This window comes from Mandrillus leucophaeus, unplaced genomic scaffold, assembly GCF_000951045.1.
Source record: "Mandrillus leucophaeus isolate KB7577 unplaced genomic scaffold, Mleu.le_1.0 Scaffold218, whole genome shotgun sequence".
Classification (NCBI taxonomy): Eukaryota; Metazoa; Chordata; class Mammalia; order Primates; family Cercopithecidae; genus Mandrillus; species Mandrillus leucophaeus.
This window is the reverse complement of record NW_012102232.1, coordinates 3,006,340-3,029,633: the sequence shown is the minus strand read 5'-3', so window position 1 is coordinate 3,029,633 and position 23,294 is coordinate 3,006,340. Positions and strand designations below refer to the sequence as shown.

Below are 23,294 nucleotides of genomic sequence, written 5' to 3'. Positions count from 1 at the left end.
TCTACTCTAAAGCATCATTATACACCTCCCCACCAGCACTACCTTCTGTATCTTAACTGTGGTTTATCATCATAGCCACTTGGCATGTCCCAATTAGAATTTCGTGTCAAAATCTCTTCAATATTCATTCAGCAGACACCCTCTGTGTCAGGCTCTGTGACTGCAGAGATGAATAAAACCCGCATGTTGCCCTTGGAGGGGAAGGCCAAGGTCTTGGACAGTTCACTGTACACTCTTTTTTTCCAGACCAATCGTTAAACATAAATAATCACATGTCCCACTTAAAATTCTCTGTTCAGAAGAGTCTTCTAATTATACTCTTTGTCTTATTTCCAGGTCAATTCTCAAGCTGTGATGGAATAGCATGTATGTTTGTATTGAAAGTATAAAAAATAAATTAGGGAACATACGCATTTTTCTATTTGCTTGCAAATTTTTAAATTCACAATCAACAATTTTCTTCACAATTACAGTGGGGTATAATGGTTGGAAGACTGATCAACTGATCAACCGTAAGAGAAATGGTTAGGTAGGGTTCTAAGCAACACTACACTTGATCATCTATAAACTTACCCTAAAGTAAATGACGGCACTATACATTTAGTAATTGCAGCGTTTGTAAAAGTGGCTCTTAAAAGCCAGCTTATTGTGCTACTTCGAAAAAGGCTGTTCCTTTGTGCTTCTTCCTTCTGGTAGCTTTCTAAAGAGTCTCCAATAAAACAGCTCTAATGACTAAAGCAAAAAGTGAAGCACAGTTCACAGCAGTAAAAATATAGTAGAAAGACAAGCTTAACTGCGTCTAAAAGCAAAATACTCAGGAACCAGGTTGATTTAAGGTTGGCTTTTGATATGCCAGTTCCTTTCAGTGTGAGCCTGGGGAAGGGAAAGCATTTTCTCCAGACTTGAGAGGCCTTAAGGGGAATCTGTCCTGGCTTAGAAGCCAACCCTAGGGCAGGTCCAGATACAAAGGGCAAGGAGGCGGTCACAAAACTGGGTTTCTTTGGTTTTTGTTGTATTCAGTGTAAGCCCAAACACCAAGCCTCTATTCCTTAACATCTCATTTAATGAAATAATCAGAGAGCTAGCATCACGTCTGGCAACTGAATAATTACCAGTCTCCTCTTCAACTTTTGTTCTCTGATTTTTATATTCAACCCCACAATCAGATCACCTTATACAATCATACGCCAGTTGCTTCCTTTTACAGTAACAAAAGACTGAAAGTCTTTTTCCCCCTCTCAGATTATCCTTTCCTAATTCTTCTTCCTGATTTTTCCAACCAGTACCATCTTATAACACCATGTAAACCATTAGAATCCTTACACATTCAGAAAGTCTCAGAAAGTTCCCTGTGATTTGCCAACCTTTGATAACAGAGCCCTCTGCGATAACTTTTACCTCAGCTCGACCTCCATCTCCAGATCCTTCTTTGTTCTTCTTTTTGCCTCCTTCCTTTCGCTTCTCTTCACCAGCATCAATCTAAATAAGCAAAATACGTTTTATATTTTAATCTAATGTGACACCTCCACCCTGCGATGCCCCAGCAAAAGTGTTGAGAATGTTATTTTAGTATTTGTTATTGGATTTTTAAAAAATGGAAATCTGATATTGAAAGACTGAACAATTTCATCACTGGCAAAGACAGGTTAACAACTACAATAAAGACGAGTCTTCAAAAAGTAAGAAGGAGTTACTAACGATGTTTAACTCCTCAAATTTCATTTATTTTATTTTAACTATTCCCGTGACTCTCGCTTCAGGTTTACTTGGACCACATACCAAACATATGGCCACAGGGAAGCATGCAGTTGACTCAGTAAGCATAGTTCCAGAAAAAACGAACAAACAAACTGAATACAAAGTGTGCCCATGAATTCCACCAGTGCTACCAAAAGCCATGGAAGAAGCAAATATAAGGCGCAATCTCTACCATGTGTAAACCTAGTCTCTCCAGGGAAAGTAAGGCATACATGTGTGAGAAACTCCCGGAGAAGAAAAGAACACAGTAGTAGCGCTATGATTAGACGTCAAATAGGCTAGGACTAGTGTAAGAACTTTAAAGGATGGAATGCATTTCAACAGCTGGATTTTGAGAATAGAGGCAATGTGTCCTACGTGTACACATAAACTTGTTGTCAGAAACGTTAAAATTTAAAGAGAGAAAAAATGACTAAACCAGGCTGATTAATGAAGGATTGTTTTAGAAAGTAATACAAGGTAAGACAGACTAATGCTCACAGAAGAACTAAAAGTTACCGTAAGGCATACAGGCTTCAATTAGAAGTAAGTGAAGTCGTACAAAGTTTTAAAGTAATAAATCCTGTGCCAGGAATGTAAAGGGGGGGATTTTATTTAGTTTGCATGTTTGTGACCTTTAGTTTTTTAAAGTTTTAAGATACAATCCATATATCATACAAGTTACCCATGTAAAGTATACAATTCAATGGTTTTTAGGTGTTCACTGTCGTGCAACTATCGCTACCATCAATTTTAGAGTATTTTCATCACCCTCAAAAAGAAACCTTGTACCCATTAGCAGTTCACTCCCTGTTGCCTTCAACTCCAGACCCTGGCAACCATTAATCTAGTTTCTGTTTCTATCGATTTGCCTATTCTAGGAATTTCATATAAATAGAATCACACATTACGTGGTCTTTTGTGACAGGCTTCTTTTAGTTAGCATAATAATTTCAAGATCATCAGGTTGTAACATGTATCAATACTTGTCATTGTACCTTTTTATTATCAAATAATATTCCATTGCTTACTTATCCATTTATCAGTTGATGGACATTTTGGTCATTGTCTTTTAAATCCTATAAAACGTGTTACTTGTATAATTTTAAAAAAAACTAGTTTTAAAATATGACTCCTAATTTCATGCTGAGCAAAAATTACCCCCTACTCCATGAGTCTGGATTTAATAAACTTTAAAGGTTCATTTAGATTCAACAGATCCTTTGTCATACAGTAGAAGTGAGGTAACTAATCAAGTATACTGGGTAAAAAGAAAACTGCAGGTGTGTGCAGGTTTAAAGTTGAAAGATAATAAAATAAGTTTTATATTTCTGATAAGATTATTTGGGTTTTGATCATTTGCCAAACGAACAGGGGTAGTGACAGAGAGAGAGAGAGACAATCACCACAAAGGTTTTCTGGTTCTAAATACGGCTCCGTTTTATAAACAAGAACATTGGCTCAAAGAAGCAACTTGCCCACTAGTATCATTAAGTAGTAGAGGTGGGACATTACGACAGGTCTCTCTGGAACCCTGAGGCCTATTACCTCTTTTCTACAACACTGGGAAGAGAGTGGGCAACTGTTCTCTATTTCCCTGAGTATATATGTTATGTACATCTACATACAAGTAATCTAAAATTTCAACCCAAAAATTGGGAAACAGAACTGGATTGTTAACAGAAGCTACAGCATTACCCTTCTCAGGAATGATCTGTCCCTGACTCACTCAGAACAGCACAGGGGTTATTAGTATTTGCTATAGGATACTGGGTTTGAGAAAGGGGAAAAAAAGGGATACTTGGTTTGAGCAAGTTACTGTTCCTATGCCTGCTTTCTCATCTGTATAATGGAGATAATAACAGAACCCAGTTCATAGCGTTATTAAGAAGACTGAATGAGGCCGGGAGCCGTGGCTTAGGCCTGTAATCCCAGCACTTTGGGAAGTCGAAGCGGGCGGATCACGAGGTCAGGAGATCAAGACCATCCTGGCTAACACCGTGAAACCCCGTCTCTACTAAAAATACAAAAAAAAAAAAAAAAAAAAAAAAAAAAAAAAAAAAAAAAATTAGCAGGGCGTGGTGGCGGGCTTCTGTAGTCCCAGGTACTCGGGAGGCTGAGGCAGTAGAATCGCCTGAACCCGGGAGGCGGAGCTTGCAGTGAGCCTAGATCGCACGACTGCACTCCAGCCTGGGCGACAGGGAAAAAACAAAACAAAACAAAACAAAAAACATAAGACTGAATGAGTTAATTCATGGAATACAGTAATACAGTGCCAAACCCGTACTTAGTACTCAAAATAAATATTGACTGTTGTATAACTATTACAGGAAGGAAAAAGTACATATTTGTTAACCGTACATATCAAGTCCAATTAAGAATGGTACAGGAGAATATTTATGGACATGGAAAGTTGTTGACCACATCCTATTAAGCAAAAAAAAAAAAAAAAAAGTTACAAAACAGTAAAAATACCATTTTATGTGGAAAAAAAAAATCTACGTATTGTCACCATTTATCATCTAGAATTAAATTTACTTGGTTTAGAATGTGCCCATATGCAGTTTCTCCATTTAATTCCGAGTAGACAACCAAGAAAAAGTTTTGGCTTTTAAGTGACTTGTCCTGTCACAGACTTGGGATAGAGGCTCCCTTAGCTCAAGATGTCACCACTTCTCACTTGGACTATTACAACAGTTTTCTGCATGTGGCCTCACCTTCTACCCCAATGCCAGCGTGACTTTTACAAATTCAATCTTCCTGCCTAAGATCCTTCATGTATAGAATACAAGTATCAAACATCCTTGTTGCCTCTTTCTGACTGCTGTTCCTTTAACCCTTCTGGCATATCTCTTGCAAACAACCCGAAAGACAATTCACCTGCGTGCCCCTTTTCACTGCCTTCCCTACCTTTATGTGGGAAGCCCCGTCCTGCCTGTTTTCCTGGTGAAATCATTCTTCCAAACTCAATTCGAAAGAGCCCTCCTAAGCTTCCTCTTCTGTAATACCACACAGCTGATCACAAAGCACTAGGGCTGTTTTCCTGTCTCTTACACATCAGCCTGTGAGGCCCTCAAAGTCGGGGAACTGGGCCCTACTCATCTTCCCACCTCCACCGCCCAGCTCAGTGCCGGGCAAAATGTATACTTAACCATCCAAACTTGGACAAGTTGGGTCAGATCTCAGGGACTCGGTTTTCCTTTCTTCAAAATGGAGCTCTTTACCCCCGCAGGATCTTAGGAGATTGATTAAATAAGGCTCTGCAATATGTTTCCCGCTTACAGTAAGCCACAAACCCGAGTTTGGAAGCCCCAAGCCTAAGATTCTGATTCTGTCTCCGCGTGTAACTACTGTAGATGTGAGGCTCTGAACAAGTCGCTCAATCAAGGTCTGTTTCCTCATCTGTAAAGAGAATGGACCCAGAGATGAACTGCAAAGCCCCACCCTAATTTATGAATGGACGGTTCCCAAAGAGGGTTCCGACTTTCCATGAGTCCCACCGTCCCCCACTCCTCCGACCCACGCGGTACCGGCCGCTTCCTGCTTCCTGACCCCTGCCCCCGCCGCGAGGGAGCGTCTGCACCCACGAGAGTCCCAGGCTGCTCTCTGGGTCCCACCAGGTCTGCTCACCGGCTTCTCCTCGCCTCCCATCTTCCCTGAAGGACTGCTGGCTTTCTCCTCAAACATTGGCGAACGACGAAGCGATCAGAGAACCCGAAAGCGACGGCCTAGAGAAGAGCAAAGAGGCGGGTCGCAGGTGGGCTAGCGCCCGGGAACACTGCGCTTGCGCCACTGGGCCTCGACTGGACCAGCTGATGCAATCGAAAGGCGCCCTAACCCCGCCCCCAACTTGCGGCGGAACGGGCAGCCAATGGATAACGGGGGAAGACGGGCCCTGCCTCCTCTAAGCCAATGGAAAATCTTTTTGGATGACAGAGCCCTTCTAGGAAATCAGGTTGTGGCGGGTGAGGAGGAGCAACTGCAGGAGCTACAGGCCTACTCTCCGCAGACCTTGGTCTGGACGCTTTTCAGAGTCAAGTCCCCAATGCTTCTTGCGCCTTCCTCCCCTTCTGCCTTTATGTCGCACAATCATGGACCTTCCCGGACACCGTAGATAATAAGTCGGTCTTGGCATAAACTTCCGGGAAGTTTTCGGCGACCTGGATACCATCTTCGACACTGGAACAAATCCAGGGATTGAGTCCAGGATTTCCTGCGGCTTCGGCGCTTTCTGACCTGGCGCGACTGCCGACTTCTCGGCACTACTCAGGTCTCTGGCTCCCTGTCTGTAGTGGTGAATCGAGCCTTCCTCATGGCAGTCCAGGCTCCCCAAGCCCCGAGTCCTAGTGATCGGGGACAAACACTTCCTTGAACATTCTTCACTGCTAGCCGCTGCTGATCTGTACTGCCTGGGGGAGCATTTCTATAGCGCCCGCAAAAATACAATAAAGCTCACCCAAGGAAATAACTATGGATTTTCACTTCTAGGTGTCAGTGTTTGGAATTGACTGGGCTTTTAAAATTTATGTTAGTAGGCAATTTAAAACAATTACTTATTTGAAATCAGAAGCGCAATGGGCACAACTTCACGTACGTACTCCATCACCACGTTTTGTGGATTTTTCTTTTTAAACATCAGTTCTGTTCTCTACAACTCTCTGCCTTCAGGGAACAAGGGGTTAAGAGAAGCTGCTAGAAACAATGTTACATAGCAGTTACATATAATTGTTAACCTATAATTTTCTGCATCTAGCAAACTCAGTAATCTTGAGCTCTCTGGTTTTCATTATACTTAGTTAAAATTAAGATATAATTCAGGCAAACGTGTCTAATGAGCATAATTAAATTGTTTTACATTAGAAGGTAAGAGTAGATCCCGTTCTCATTCTAATTTAAATGTGGGGAGTTAGTTTGGTCTGTCTAAGCCTATTAAAATTGAATATAACTCCTGGAACATCAAGCACTACTAATAATCTAGTCTCATCATAAACTTTCTTCTAGGTCTAGTTAGTCAATGGGTTTTGACTTCTTTTATAATACAAATTAAGAGGTAATTTTCCAAACCTTGATTGAAAAATTAAGCAAGTTTTGTCTTAACACTCGACATTTATTGAACATCTGCTGTGTGATAGGTTTACATCTTCCAGGTGCTGGCAAAAATACACAAAGTGTGCTTTCGTGAAGTTTTCAATCAAGGAGATAAAATACATTTTTTAAAAACTGTAAACTTGCAAGGTAGGAGGAGAGCTTAAGCTCAGGAGTTCAAGACGAGTGTGGGTAACATAGTGAGACCTCGTGTCTACTAAAAATTAAAAAAATATATATATATTAGCCAAGCATGGTGATGTGCACCTGTAGTCCCAGCTATTCGTGAGGCTGAGGCGAGGGGATGACTTGAACCTGGGAGATCAAGGCTGCAGTGAGCTATGATCACATCACTGTACTCCAGTCTGGGCAACACAGCAAGACTGTCTCAAATAAATAGATAAAATAAAAAAATAAAAAATTAAAAAATTAACTGGGTTTGGTGGTGTGCGCCTGCAGTCCTACCTACTTGGGAGGCTGAGGCCGAAGGACTGTTTGAGTCCAGGAGTTTGAGTCTGTAGTGAGCTGTGATTTTGCCACTGCACTCCAGCCTGGGTAATGGAGTAAGACCTCATCTCAAAGAAAAAAGAAAAGAAAACGACTGTTACTGAAATCAAGGTATCAGCTACAGAGCAGTAAAAAAATATAGATAGATAGATAGATAGATAGATAGATAGATAGATAGATAGATAGATAGATAGATATAGTAAACTTGCTTAGCTGTAAATACACACATAGTGAAAGAACAAGTTGAACCAGTAAGTTCTACCAAGAACTACATGAAACTACCAGCACATACTATTGTAAGTGCCAAGAGGAGAGGTCCCCTTGGCCCTCTGAAGTTTGGCTGAAAATCACTGACATGAGGTAAATTAATAGAAAAAACATACAAATTTACTTAACATGTATACACAGGAAGAATCACAGCATGATTACCCACCCCTCAGAGGGCTTCAGAAACTCAATCCCAGAGACACAGGTTATGGTAGGGAGAAGAGGAATTCTGTTGAGGGGATTACAAGGGAGAAACAGTCCTCATTTAAGGATGGCAAAAAGAAAAAGCAGAAGGCATTTCTAACAGGTTGACTGTGGTGCAGGAACATAGGGGAAGCTGTAACGGAGTTGCTAGTGTGGGAATCTCGCAGAGGTATCCCTGTAGCACAGTGCCCTCTGGTGTTAGGAAGATTTTTTTTTACTATGTGTGTATTTAGAGCTAAGCAAAGATCACGGGAGCCTCCAGCACATCTCAGACCTAAAGCACAAAACACGGTTATGCAACTTTTGTGTATTTGCCAAGAAACTTCTGATTTATTCTCAGTGTTATAATTTATGCCCACTGTATTAGCCCATTCTCTGCTATGAAGAAATACCTGAGACTGGGTAATTTATAAAGGAAAGATGTTGAATTGACTCACAGTTCTGCATGGCTGGGGAAGCATCAGGAAATTTACAATCATGGCAGAAGGTACCTCTTCACAGAGCAGCAGGAGAGAGAATGAGTACCAGCAGGGAAAATGCCAGACACTTATAAAACCGTTAGATCTCATGAGACTCACTCATTATCACGAGAACAACATAGGGAAACTGCCCCATGATCCAATTACCTCCACCTAGTCCCACCCTTGACACATGGGGATTATGGTGATTACAATTCAAGATGAGATTTTTGGTGGGGACACAGCCAAACTGTATCACCCACTACCCTACATACTTTAAAATTTTTTTACATTAATTTATTATTTTTATTTTTATTTGTAGAGACAGGGTCTTGCTTTGTTGCCCAGCTGGTCTCAAACTCCTGGCCTCAAATGATCCTGTCACCTTGGCCTCTCGTGCTGGGATTACAGGTGTAAACCACCACACTGGCCTTGTACATACTTTTTAGGAAAGTGGTTGTCAATAACTCTGCCATGATTGAGATTCACTGAGACATTTTTTAGTACTTCCTTGTCTAATGTTCTGCTGTTGGAAACTCTGGGAACCCAACAAAGACAAGGAAGGAAGGAAGGTTTGGGCTATCCTAGGTAAAGAACCCAGTCTAGCGAGGTCCTGACAAAGGTTAAGGGTAACTTGAATAGGTGCTGGGAGAACAGAGTTGTGCAATGTTAGCTACATAATTTGAAGAACCTAATGCAAAATAAAAATGTAGGGCTCCTTGTTAATTTCAGTCTATTTACTAGGCACAGTGGAGCAGCAACCAAGTGCAGAGCACTTCTAAGTATAGAGCCCTGTGTGACTGCCCAGGTTGTACATCCATGGAGCTGGTGCTAGTGCTATGATTGCTAAATTAGCCCTCATGACCAGAAAGAAGTATGGCCTGTAGAAGTTACGTTTTTTGTAACTTTTTCCACTCCCCCAACTTTTCCTTCTATATATATCATATATAAAGAGTACTAGAAGTGGCTAACTTTTTAGTTCTCATGAGGGAATATGATTGAATCAAGATCACTCCATGATGATACACATTCTAAAGGGACTTCATGTGTCCCTTGTGTTGGAGGCGCACACTTTTCATGTGGATGAAAAGCTATAGAGGATGTTGAAGGAGAAAAGGTGTGGCCTGTACCAATGTACTTCTGGGCCATTGGCCTCCCGTTGCTTCCAGCAGGAGTTGGGAGGGAAGAAAACAAAATCAGGACATGTATACCCCTGGTCCTTCCCTGGGAGGAGGTTGCCTTGGGCTGTTGATGTTTCACAACCAAAGGTCACTGCTGATCTCATAGCAATCACTACACAACATTTCCCTTCTAGGTTCCAGCAAATGCAGGCTACCCTCACCCTGCCTGGCCTAGATGTGGTTACAGATTTCCCCCAATTACTATTTGTAGGATCCTGGCTCCCTATACTTCTCATCTCTTTTAAATAAACCCTCTTTAAATTACTCTAACTCAAGTGTGCCCTCTGTTCTCTGTTGGAACCCTGTGTGATATAATCATGTTCCTCAGCTATAAAATGGTGATAGAAGTAATAAACCTGATTCTAGAACTTGTTGGGAGGATAAAATGAAAGTACATGTATACAAAGTACTTTGCAAATTCTAAAGGACTATAAAAGTTAATTATGTTTGGGGGAATGAATGCTCTAGCCAGTTACTCTCTCTGGTTTACTCTAGCTTTATTTGGAATCATTCTGAATAATATCCTTCAATTTGTTTTCATTTTTGTCATATCTCTTCCTTGCTGAGAGCTTTTGCTACGATTTAACTGTGTCCCCTAAAGTTCATATGTTAAAAACTGAATCCCCAATGCAACTGTTGGGACATGGAGTCTAGTAAGAGGTGATTATGTCATGACAGCTCTGCCATCATGAATGGAGTAATGTCATTCTCTTGGGAGTGGGTTAGTTATTATGAGAGTGGGCATGCTATAAAAGTGAGTTTGGCCGCCTCTTGCTCTTTTTCTCTCTTGAGCTCTCTTTCCCTTCTACTTTCCACCATAGGACGATGCAGCAAGACAGCTTTCACTGGGTATAGGCCCCTTGACCTTGGACTTCCCAGCCTCCAGAATTTAAGAAAGAAGTTCATTCTCTTTGTAAACCTCCTAGCTATGGTATTCTGTTATAGCAATACAAAATGGACTAAGACAGATTTAAAATAGCTTTGAGAGGCCTAGCATATGAGGAATACATTCTGGATAGCTTTTAGGAGGTTCTGAACCTCATCTCCAAAGGGTATACTTACCTCCAAAGTAAGTTGTTAAATGTGTAGAATTGTGCATTTGCCTCTGGCGTTCCTCCCTTCTCATTTCTTTGCAGTGTATCTGTGCCATTCCCTGAAGGTACTTTAGGACCTCACACTTTTCTTCATCCTACCTCCCTCTATAAAAAACAGTTTCCAGGAAGGGCTGTGAGTTCATCTTTACTAAATAAATGGCTGCTAGACTTTGATATGTGGCCTTACCCAGATATCAAAAGCATTGTCTGAACCAGGATTTTTCACAACCTCAGCACTATTGAAATTTTGGGGCTAAATAATTATTTGTTGAGGGAAACCACTGTTCTGTGCACTATAAGTGCTTAGCAGGATCCCTGGCCTCTACCCACTGAATATCAATAGCACTCTTCTCCCAGTTGTCATGACCAAAAATGCTTTCAGACATTGCCAAATGTCCCATGGGGCAAAATTACAGTTAGGAATACTGGTCTAAAAAATGAAAATCCATCTGTACAACCTTTTGGGCATCATCAAATCAAAAATAAAAATGCATATAAAGGCAGTAACTGGAAAGTCTTTCTAAAAATACAGAACTTGAGTGCTTGCTGGTAAAGAACTGCCTAGTTCTCTGAGTTGTATAGTCTGAGAGTTTTTCCTCCAAACAAATCTGTACATATCCATGTTGTTTCTGAGTACTTCCCACCCAATAATTCAATTATGGTGACATGTGATTATGAATGAAAACATTTTTTCAAGTCCTGTTTCATATAGCAAAATATGAGTAATTTATGTATACCTAAAAAATATTCTGAATATTAGCTGAAGTTCTTCAAAGAAACAAAATCATCTATCTACTATCTATCTATCTATCTATCTATCTATCTATCTATCTATCTATCTACCATCTATCTATCTACCTACCTACCTACCTACCTACCTATCTGAAGAGAGAGAAAGAGGGGAGGAGAGAGACAGACACAGAGACAGATAAAGAGACAGAGAGATTTCTTAGAAGGAATTGGTTCACATGATTATAGAGGCTAAGAAGGCCCAAGTTCCACAGTTGGAAAGCTGGAGATCCAGGAGAGCCCGTGGTGTAAGTTCCAGTCCAAAAGCCAGCAGGCTGAAGATTCAGGAAGAGCCCATTTTTCAGTCAAGTTTGAAGGCACAATGTTCCAACTCAAGCAATCAGGCAGGAGGAGTTCCCTATTACTCAGCCTTTTTGTTCTACCCAAGTCTTTAATTGTTGGATGAAGCCCACCTGCATTGAGGAAGGCACTCTTCTTTACTCATTCCACCCATTCAAATGTTCATCTCATCCAGAAAACCTCACAGATACAAGCAGAATAATGCTTAACCAAATGTCTGGGCACCCATAGTCCAGTGAAGTTGACATGTAAATTAATTATAATGTCTTCCCATTGACGATTTTAAATTATCTCTCAAGAACTGAGTTTGGAAATGTTGATACCAGTATTTCAATCTGAGACACTATGCTAGTTCAAGGATATATATAGCCAGCTGCATTTTTCAATGAGAAGCATCTTGGAAGCTTAATAAAATTGGAGTCCTCTGCTGGTACAACCTACTTAGGAGCCAACAAGACCATGGTGCCACATTCATGCTTTCCCCTAGCCATCATAAGCCCCTATTTCTATCAATTAGATATAAACAGAAATCCAATTAATAAGATAATAGTTACAGTAAATGCTAAACGGAGGTAGAAGAGAGGCTCCAAAATACAATGACAGTAAACTAGATGTTTACTTATTTTTCTGTTACAATCATGTAGGGACCCAAGTTCCTTCTATCTTTTTGCTCTAGTGCGGTGGTTGGCAAACTTTTTCTGAAAACACCAGATAGGAAACATTTAAGGCTTGCAGCCCAACATGATCTTTGTTGCAGTTAGTTAAGTTCTCTGTCATTGTGGTGCAAAGGCAGCTATATATACTTTCTAAACAAATGGACATAGCTGTGTTCCAATAAAATTTTATTTACAAAACCAAGTGACTGGCCTATGGGTGATAATTTGTTAACCCTTTCTCTAGAGAGTTCTCATCTGCATGGTTGTACTTGGGTTGCTGGCACTTCTGCATTTCAATTTGCAAAAAAAGAGTGGAATTGCTTATTCCAAGTGTTTTAAGGCCCAGACACAGAAGTGGCACATAGTTACTTCTACTCATATCTCACTGGTCCAAACTGAGTTGCATAGCTTCTAGGGAGGCTGAGGAATCTGGCCTCTAGCTAGAGTCATGTACCTCACTTAATTTCTGTTACTGAGGGGAAGAAAATATTTTGGTGGAAAATTAGTAACTACTGCCACATGACACCAACCACTTGGGATAATTCTGCAAATTACATGATTCTCTATCTTTTTTAAAAATTTTATTTTATTTTAAGTTCTGGGATACATGTGCAGGAGTGCAGGTTTGTTACATAGGTAAACATGTGCCATGGTGGTTTCCTGGACCTATCAACCCATCACTGAGGTATTAAGCCCCACATGCATTAGCTATTTATCTTGATGCTCTCCCTCCCCGCCACCCCCGACAGACCCCAGTGGGTGTTGTTCCCCTCCCTGTGTCCATGTGTTCTCATTGTTCGACTCACACTTATAAGTGAGAACATGTGGTGTTTGGTTTTCTGTCCTTGCATTAGTTTGCTGAGGATAATGACTTCCAGCTTCATCCACGTCCTTGCAGAGGACATGATCTCATTCCTTTTTATGACTGCATAGTACTCCATGGTGCATATGTGCCACATTTTCTTTATCCAGTCTATCATTGATGGGCATTTGGGTTGATTCATTGTCTTCGCTATTGTGAATAGTGCTGCAGTGAACATATGCATGAATGTATCTTTATAATGGAACTTTTTTATACTCCTTTTGGCATATACCCAGTAATGGGATTTATGGGTCAAATGGTATTTCTGGTTCTAAGTCTCTGAGGAATCGTCACACTGTCTTCCACGATGGTTGAACTAATGTACATTCCCACCAACAGTGTAAAAGCATTCCTATTTCTCTACAGCCTCATCAGCATCTGTTATTTCTTGACTTTTTAATAATTGCCATTCTGACTGGTGTGAGATGATATCTCATTGTGGCTTTGATTTATACTTCTCTAATGGTCAGGGATGTTGGGATTTTTTTTTTTAATGTTTGTTGGCCACATAAATGAGAAGTGTCTGTTCATGTCCTTTGCCCAATTTTAATGGGTTGTGGGTTTTTTTTTTGTGTGTGTGTGTGTGTGTTTTTTTTTTTACAGAGTCTCACTGTGTCACCCAGGTTGGAGTACAGTGGCACAATCTCCACTCACTGCAAGCTCTGCTTCCCAGGTTCATGCCATTCTCCTGCCTCAGCCTCCTGAGTAGCTGGGACTACAGGCGCCCGCCACCACACCTGGCTAATTTTTATTTTATTTTATTTTTATTAGAGACAGGGTTTCACCATGTTAGCCAGGATGGTCTCGATCTCCTGACCTCGTGATCCACCTGCCTTGGCCTCCCAAAGTACTGGGATTACAAGCGTGAGCCACCGCGCCTAGCCCATGTCTGGCCTTTTAATGTTTGTTTTGTTTGTTTGTTTGTTTTTTAATAAATTTGTTTAAGTTCCTTAATCCTAAGCAAAAAGAACAAGGCAGGAAACATCATGCTGCCCAACTTCAAACTATATTAAAATGCTACAATAACCAAAACAGCAAGGCCCTGGTATAAAAACAGACACATAGACCAAGAGAACAGAGAGTTCAGAAATAAGACCACACATCTACGACCATCTGATCTTCAACAAACCTGACAAAAACAAGCAATGGGGAAAGAATTCTCTGTTTAATAAATGGTGCTGGAAAAACTGGCTAGCCATATGTAGAAAACAGAAACTGGACCCCTTCCTTACACCTATACAAAAATTAACTCAAGATGGATTAAAGACTTAAATGTGAAACCCAAAACTATAAAAACCCTAGAAGAAAATCTAGGCAATACTATACAGGACATAGGCACAAAGATTTCATGACAAAAACATCAAAAGAAATTGCAACAAAAGCAAAGATTCTCTTACTGCAGATAGTGTGTTTTTAGTGTGTTTAGTTAGGAGTTTTTTTTCCCCCTTAGGAAATAACTCTTATAAACTATTTTCTCAGAATGTAATGCATAATCTGGATAGTATATACAACTTAGACTTTATATTCCTGAAGAATATATCTACTAATGCCTACTTTGTTTTAGGGTGTTCTGTGATTTGTGCCTTTAGAGAGTTTACAGTATGCTTGAAGAAATAAAATATCCCAACATAAAGATTAGAAATATAGGGGATATATTATAACACATATAAAAATTGACTCAAGGTAGATTAAATACTTAAATGTAAAACTTAAAAGTATAAAATCCTTGGAAGATAACTTAGGAAATACTATTCTGGACATAGGACTTGTCAAAGATTTCATGACAAAGATGCCAAAAACAATTGCAACAAAAACAAAAAAAATTGACAAATGGAATCTAATTAAACTAAAGGTATTCTGCATAGCAAAATAAACTTATCAACAGAGTAAACAGGCAACTTGCAGAATTGGAGAAAATACTTGCAAACTATGCATCTGACAAAGGTTTAATGTCCAAAATCAATAAGGAACTTAAACAAATTTGCAAGCCAAACCCCAACAACCTCATTAAAAAGTGAGCAAAGGACATGAACACTTTTCCAAAGAAGAGATACATGCAATTGATAAGCATATGAAAAAATGCTCAACATCACTAATAATTAGAGGAATGTAAATCAAAACCACCATAAGACACTATCTCATACCAGTAAGAATGGCTAATATTAAAAAAATAAAAAAATAAAAAAACAGATTCTGGCAAGGTTGTGGATAAAAGGGAACGCTTATACACTGCTGGTGGGAATGTAAATTAGTTCAGCCATTGTGGAAAGCAGTGTGGTGATTTCTTAACACTCTAAAAACAGAAATACCATTCAACCTAGGAATTCCATTATCGGGTATACACCCAAAGGAATATAAATCATTCTACCATAAAGACACATGCATGGCATGTTCATTGCAGCACTATCCACAATAGCAAAGACAGAATCAACCTAAATGCCCATCAATAGTAGACTAGATAAAGAAAATGTGGTACCTATACACCATGGAATACTATGCAGTCACAAAAAATAATGAGATCATATATTTTGTGACAATATGGATGGAGCTGGAGGCCATTATCCTAAGCAAACTAATGCAGGAACAGAAAACTGAATACGCATGTTCTCACTTATAAATGGGGCCCAAACAATGAGAACACATGGATCCACTAGGATAAGAACAACAGACACTGTGGCCTACTTGAAGGTAGAGGGTAAGAGGAGGGAGAGGATCAGAAAAGTACCCATAAGGTACTGTGCTTATTACTCAGGTAACAACATTACCTGTGTGCTAAACCCCCAAAACACACAGTTTGCCTATATGACGAATCTGCACATGTACTCCTGAACCTAAAATTAAAGATAAAAAAAAAGATTGAAACAAGACAGCAATACATTTTCAATAGCTGAATCAGATGCTGCAATATAAGCATTAAGAGAAGGAGGAAGACATAATTGATATCTCATATTTGGATATGATTTCCTATTTTCAAGCTGATTTGATAAAACTGCCTTGTTTTGCATGGAAATAGTTGGGAACTGAAAGACTTCTCCTCAAAAAATTGCTTTTTTGAGTCATATATTTTAATTATTACTATTATTTTTGAGACAAGAGTCTTGCTCTGTCACCCAGGCTGGAGTGCAGTGGCATGATCTCAGCTCACTACAACCTCCGCCTCCCAGGTAAGCAGTTCTCCTGCCTCAGCCTTCCAAGTAGCTGGAATTACAGGCATGCGCCACCATGTCCAGCTATTTTTTTTTTTTTTTCTAAGTAGAGTCGAGGTTTCACCATATTGGTCAGGTTGGTCTCAAACTCCTGACCTCAAGTATCCAGCTACCTTGGCCTCCCAAAGTGCTGGGATTACAAGCATGAGCCACCACACGCAGCCTTTCAGTGATATATTTTAATATTATCAGCACTTGATTTCAAGAGACAGAAACCCACTAAAGCAAGTTTAAACAAACAAAAAATGGCATGGCCAGATTCAGAGGCTTTAACGATGAATTCAGTCTGTATCTCTGCTTCCCTTCATGTGCTAGCTTCAATTTTACGAAAGCGATTTCCATGTGCCAGGAAAAAAAAGGGCCACTAATTTTTCTATTTTATCTTTACATCTTTACAGCTCAAGATCCCAGAGGAAGAGGAGCCATCTTTCCCAGTGGCTTTAGCAGAAAAGTCCCCGAGTCAGTCACTGTGCCCACTGGAAGACAAATGGAGACTCACCAAGCTTTGGTCATGAACTCACTGGGACTGCAAGAGACTGGGTCAGCCCCACCAAAATAATGCAGAAGGGAAATACGTGGTTTTTCAAAGGAAAGGTGGGAAAAACCAGTCCAATAAATGTGTTTTCCTTTTGGTCACACATATCATATACAATATGTGCTCATTTTATAAAATTACCGCCCACTACATTTTAAAAAGGATATATTGACAATGTACTATTAATTCTTGCTTTATAGAGATGATAGATAGATGATAGATAATAGATTAGATAGATGATAGAGATAGATTAGATAGATAGATAGATAGATAGATAGATAGATAGATAGATAGATAGATAGATAGATAGGTAAGGACATCAGTGATAGGGTCAATATAGGCCTAGGTGCTGGAGCTACAAAGATGAGTGAGGCCTGGGGTTTCTCACCTCATGAAACTTAGGGGAAAACTTAAATAAATAAGTAAACAAACATTACAAAACAGTGTAATTATCACTAACAGATTTGATATCAGAAAATACTTTTGCACAGAGGAATACAATTCTTTAAAGTATTATTTCTTTCCTTGTTTGGCTTTTGAGGATACAAATGTAAATGACAAATATGCTGGATTGGGAGTCAGTAGGCTTTGGGCAACCTCTACCTCTGTGACCTTAAGCATGGACAAAAATGACCACTTTGGTTCTCAGTTTTCACTCGTGGAAAATGAGAAGGTTGAAGTATATGATCCCCTAGATTCCTCTAAGTTAAAAATTCTAAATATTTGCATGCATGAGATTATAGTAATCAATGGTGACTTCCTTGGAATTCTTCATACGTCAGGATGTATATAAACTGAAAAGCCACTAGATGTCACGCTTGTCACAGATTTTTGCTATTCAAGTTTTTTTTTTTTTTTTTTTTTTTTTTTTTTTTTTTTGTAAATATCAAGATCTGGGAGTTGAGCAGGACTTTAAAAACTGTATTTGTTCAATCATGGCTGTTAATTAAAAAAAAAAACTATTTGGATTAGATAGATCAAATTACTTAGCTAAATTCACACAGCTAGCTAGCATTAATACCAGACCTCCTGATTTCTATTCCAATGGAGCCGTCTCTTTTTAAAATGAATGATGTTTGAAATGATGTTTTTACATCAGCTATCAACTTTGGTAATGATAATTTTTTCTTTTTCTTCTTGAGCTATCACTCAAAGTAATTTGGGGAACCAATTGTTCAAAAATTCTATGATTCAATATAATATCAATAACAATAGATAAAAAGTAGTTATTACTCATAGATTACTAGACTGCCTTGAAACCCTGTTTGAAGATAATTTACAGGATGATATAAGAAATTGAGTAGATGTGAATAAAAGTGGAAATTAAAGTTCACACACACCTAGCTTATCTGAATTTCGGACTTTGAGAATTTCAGGTTTTCTTTTCTTAAGATGGCCCTGGATGGAAAATAAGTTTTTTTAAAACAGCTTTCTTTGAGAAGTGAAATAACTTTTAGGTTTCTGAACCAAACTAATTAACATTAATTTTTATGTAATCCCTTGAACTTTATCTAACATGCAGTTCTTAATAAATGTGGTTCTCTAATTTATGATTCCTAATACTTAGTTGTGCAAGAGGATTTGAGACAGAAACAGGGCTGTAAGAGGCAGAATTGCAGCAGATAGCCTGATGAGAGGGGAGGATTGCTAGACTCCAAGAAACAAAACTAATCTACATCATTACAAAATAGCAGATGTTTCTAATTACAATCTTGTGTCTTCAAGAACCGGTTAAATTATATCAACAGTCCTTTGTGACATATAAGCTTTTTGAGAAGGATTTTCTACAAAATGGTCAAAATGAAGCCTTGGTGTCCAAAAGCAGTTAAATATTGCTTATATAGGGAAGTCATTTATGTAATTCTTATAACTGTGAAGTTACAATAAATCCTTTTTCCAGAGTGAGGGTAATGTTGGATTATGGATATAAATAGTGAGCCTGTTAATACTGGCTCTGCTGCCTCAGTAAACTGAGAATACTACTACTACTGCACAGAGGTGATGTGGGATATTTGAAGGAGTTGTGGAAAATGGAAAGTCCTATATAGTTGTAAGCTATCAAGATGATGACAGTTAGAAAACGTGAATGGCTACATTCTCCCAAGAAAAGCTCTCCCTGTGGAGATGAGCTACGGAAACTGGAAGAGCTCAACATTAAAGAACTAGAAGAACATATGGGAAGGCCAGAGGTTAACTTCTCTGTGGATGATGAGGTAGCTGGACTGATCTACTTTCCAAAAATTAAGAAGTGATCACAGAGATTCTTCCAGGGATGAGAAAATGGGACCACTCTCTGAATCAATACTGAGATATGATGTGTCATGAATGCAGGTAAAACCACGGCTGTCCAAATAGGATGGAGCTTTGCGACCACAAGGGACCAGCTGTTGCATTCGCTCTCCCCATCTTTGTTCTGCTTTCCCTGCTCACTTCTAAAATGAAGGAAAGCCAGGATCTGTGTAATATCTTTCTTGAGCTATTTTCAGTTGTATTTTATATCTATTCCTGGGTTGGAAAATTGAGGCCTTCTGCTGTTTTTCCTGTTTTCTGTGGTCAGGCTTCAGTATTTTTCTACCTCTTTTTAAATCCCCTTGATGAACTTATACTTAAAAAACAAAAGTTGCTTGTTGCAGGAATATTCCAGTTGGTTTCAGAGAGGGAGCAAGACAAGTTGGATATCACGTGCCCATATCTCTCACGTGTGTGCTAACTGAATTTCTACATGCCCTCAAATCACCTCATGTTTTGCAAAATTGTTATGTTGGAATCAGCAAACAGTTAGAAAATGTGCTATATTTCAGTGTGGCAATTTTATATTCTCTTGTCTATTACTGAAACAAATTATTTCCCACACATTTTGATCACATTATAGTGGTGCTAGTCACATTGTTGTGTGAAGGTGGCCTCAGCATTCCCACAATAAATTTTGTTTGTCAAGCTCTTGTAACTTGGCTACAAAACTCTACCTCGAGTTCAAGACTTGCTTTAATCCAAGAGCCATCTAGGAAAGAAAATAAATTTATCTTAAGTTGGATACAATGTTAGCAATAAAATAATTAACAGTGAAAACCTCCTCCCATTGCTCAAATCTTGTTGCTATTTTTCAACAACTCCAATCCCGAAAACATCATTTTTTGAATTTAATAAATTCTCTCATTCTGTATGAAATTTCATATAATTTGGAAGTTCATCTTTAGGTCAGAGAAGGACATTTTATCTCTGCAAATAAAATAATTAAATATCTGGGTGAGAAAATTCTATTTTTTTAAAGTTTCTTATTTTTAACTAAGTCGTTTCCTAAGGGTTACACAATGGAAGGACAGAGAGGGCCGCCAAGAGCCCTGGAGGCACCATTTGTTCTGATACTGTCTTTTATCAATTTAAGAAATAAAGCCACAGAAATCCTGCTTCACTCGCCTTTCCTCTCTTGAGTTAATTATTATTATTTTTTTTCCTTTCTAAAGTTTTAGTTCAAATTCTTGTTATTTTGATAGAAAGGGAGTTCTGGTGATAAAAGTGCATAGAAAAGTGCATAAAAAGTGCATAGCTACAGATCAAATTCACTTTGTAAAAATGTCTCTTTAGAGATTATCAGTAAGTGAGCCAAGGTGCTGTAGAAGTGAAATGCTTTCTCAGTTGAACTGTCTTTCTACATAAGTTTAATTTTTGAACTGCCAATTTGTCTGCACGCCTCCATTTTTTACTTACCCACTTGATGATAACTTGGGTGACCCTGAGGCTTTTGTTAAACTTACATTCAGAGATCAAGGCTCCAGTCAGGGACTCACTCGTCTCCACTGGGGTTGTTTCCTACTCTCACGGACTTCAAAGAAAACGGAGCCCGGAGAAAGATAGCACATTGGGGTTATCTGAGCCAATTTTTAAAAAATCAAGAATATCATGCAATATACCCAGGTAACACATCTGCACCTGTACCCCCCTGAATCTAAAATAGAAGTTGAATTAAAAAAAAAAATGTCCGAGTGCAGTGGCTCACGCCTGTAATCCTAGCACTTTGGGAGGCCAAGGCGGGCGAATCACGAGGTCAGGAGATCGAGACCATCCTGGCTAACACGGTGAAACCCCGTCTCTATTAAAATTACTATATATATATTAGCCGGGCGTTGTGGCGGGTGCCTGTAGTCCCAGCTACTCGGGAGGCTGAGACAGGAGAATGGTGTGAACCCTGTAAGCGGAGCTTGCAGTGAGCTGAGATCGCACCACTGCACTCCAGCCTGGGCGACAGTGCGAGACTCCTTCTCAAAAAAAAAAAAGAATATTTTGGGGTAGGGTTCTTGGGAAGAACCAAACTATGCACAACTTCTAATCACCTTCAAAACCTTTAATGAGGAAGTTTCATTTTAGTAAGTTCCATCTGAATTGAATGCCAATCAGTTGGAAAAATAGCAGATGTGTTATGAGACCTCTAAGCTAAATGTGCTTCCTGAAAAAATGCCCACAACGAGGCTCTGTAAATGTAGTAAGGAATACGCAGTGGGAAGAGCAGAAGAGAAGCCCTGTCTTCACCTTGTTGGGTCATTCTTATTAAGTTGCTATATTTCTCTGAAAAACAGTTTGTAAAAGTTTCTCTCTACATAAAATAAGAAAAGGAAGCTATCATAATAATATTTTTTAAAAATTGTTTAATACAGGGACTGGCAAACATTTTCTGGAAAGGGGCAGATAGGAAATATTTTTGGCTTTGCAGGCTGCATGGTCTCTGCCATGACTACTCCGTTCTGCCGATGTAGAGTGAAAGCTGCCTAGACAATATGTAAATGAATGGACATGGCTGTGTTCCAGTAAAACTTTATTTACGGAAAGAACCAGGGGCTCACAAACCAAAGTTTGGTGACTTTGGTTGGAATGTTTGCATTCTTATTATGTGACAGGTACCACTTCACTGCTTTACATACATGAATATACCTAATAAGGTGGATACTATTATTGTCATCAGTTTATGAATGAGGAAGCCAAAGTTCAGAGAAATTGATCTACTTGCCCAAGGACATATAGCTAGTAAATGACAGAGCTGAGTTTGAGCATGAAGTGTACCTCTGTCAGCCTCCAGTCTCTTACATTTTTCTTTTCTTCTTTTTTTTTTTTAGACAGATTTGCCTTCCCACCTAAAAGCTAAAAGCTTCCACAAGGGACTTGTAACAACCTAGGAGTATTAGCCGGGTGTGGTGGTGCATGCCTGTAGGCCCAGCCACTCAGGAAACTGAGGCAGGAGAATCGCTAGAACTCGGGAAGCGGAGGTTGCGGTGAGCCCAGATCGCACCACTGCACTCCAGCCTGGACAACAAGAGCGAAACTCCGTCTCAAAATTAAATAAATAAGTAAGTAAAAATAAAAATAAAAAAAGACTCAGGAGTAAATACCAGGAAATTTGATGTAAATCTTACTAACTCCAACTGGTGAGTGATATAGAATAGCATTCAGAGTAATTTGTCACAGAACATATTTTCCAGATGATTCTTGGAATTTAGCTTGGTAATATGGATAATTTGCTTTTTCTGATATTTGATTATACTTGTTCCACTCATATTTTAGCTTAAAGGAGTATTCCTCTTCTCTCCAAATATATTTACTAGCTTTCCCACATTTTCCCCCTCCCTTGAAAGCAAGAATACTACTATTAAAATGCACTACTTACTTGAACTTCTTTTTTGTAAGTGAAAAAACTCAAAGGATTTTTTTCTTTTACCCCTTCAAGAGGTAAAATTAAAAAGCAGTGTTTCATAAATGGAAACAATGAGAAAACCTCGGCAAGCACCACTGAGGTGATGAATTGTAATTCAACATGAATGTCATTCCCATCCTCTTGTGTGATTTGACAGTTACTGAAGGGCTTGCATCTTTAATTGTATGGCGTTTGTGATAATAAAAGTGTATGCATTTTTACAATAAGATTGTTGGATTGTTACTCAGGCAGAACAGTTCATTTGATGAGACTTAGCAGTATACTGAAATTCCAAGTTGGTTCATCTCCATTAAGGAGAGGAGAGCTCCCCCTATACCTCATGTTTTCTATCTGGCTCCCAGGGCAGGCTAAGACTGAATGGAAAAATAGTGAAATATTGACTGACAAACATTTTCTGGGAAGGGGCAGATAGCAAATATTTTTCACTTTGCATGCTACACGGTCTCCATCACAAATAATCAACTCGGCTCACGTAGCATGAAAGCTGCCATAGACAATACGTAAATGGTGGATGTGGCTGTGCTCCAATAAAACTTTACCAGAAACCTGGTGGCTCACAATCCAAAGTTTGGTAACTTTGGTTGGAATGTGTGCATTCTTATTTTGTGACAGGTACCATTTAGCAGCTTTATATACATTAGTATGCCTAATGTATGTAAAACGTAAATATAAAATGTAAAACTCTCACATTTTCAGTGTAGCAGAACCA

At 39.2% G+C, this 23,294-nt stretch overlaps 1 protein-coding gene across 1 annotated transcript in view; it reads right to left on the bottom strand.

The window, feature by feature from the left end:
- The window catches only part of TARS (threonyl-tRNA synthetase), a 36,312-nt gene extending 30,482 nt beyond the window's left edge, over window positions 1-5,830 (bottom strand). Inside the window, exons 1-3 of the mRNA XM_011980809.1 lie at window positions 5,734-5,830; window positions 5,368-5,465; window positions 1,399-1,479 (exon numbers count right to left, since the gene is read on the bottom strand). Coding sequence (XP_011836199.1) covers window positions 1,399-1,479; window positions 5,368-5,424 — 138 coding nt within the window. The 5' untranslated portion in view covers window positions 5,425-5,465; window positions 5,734-5,830. The remainder of the gene's footprint in view (window positions 1-1,398; window positions 1,480-5,367; window positions 5,466-5,733) is intronic.
- Window positions 5,831-23,294: the final 17,464 nt, after the last annotated feature.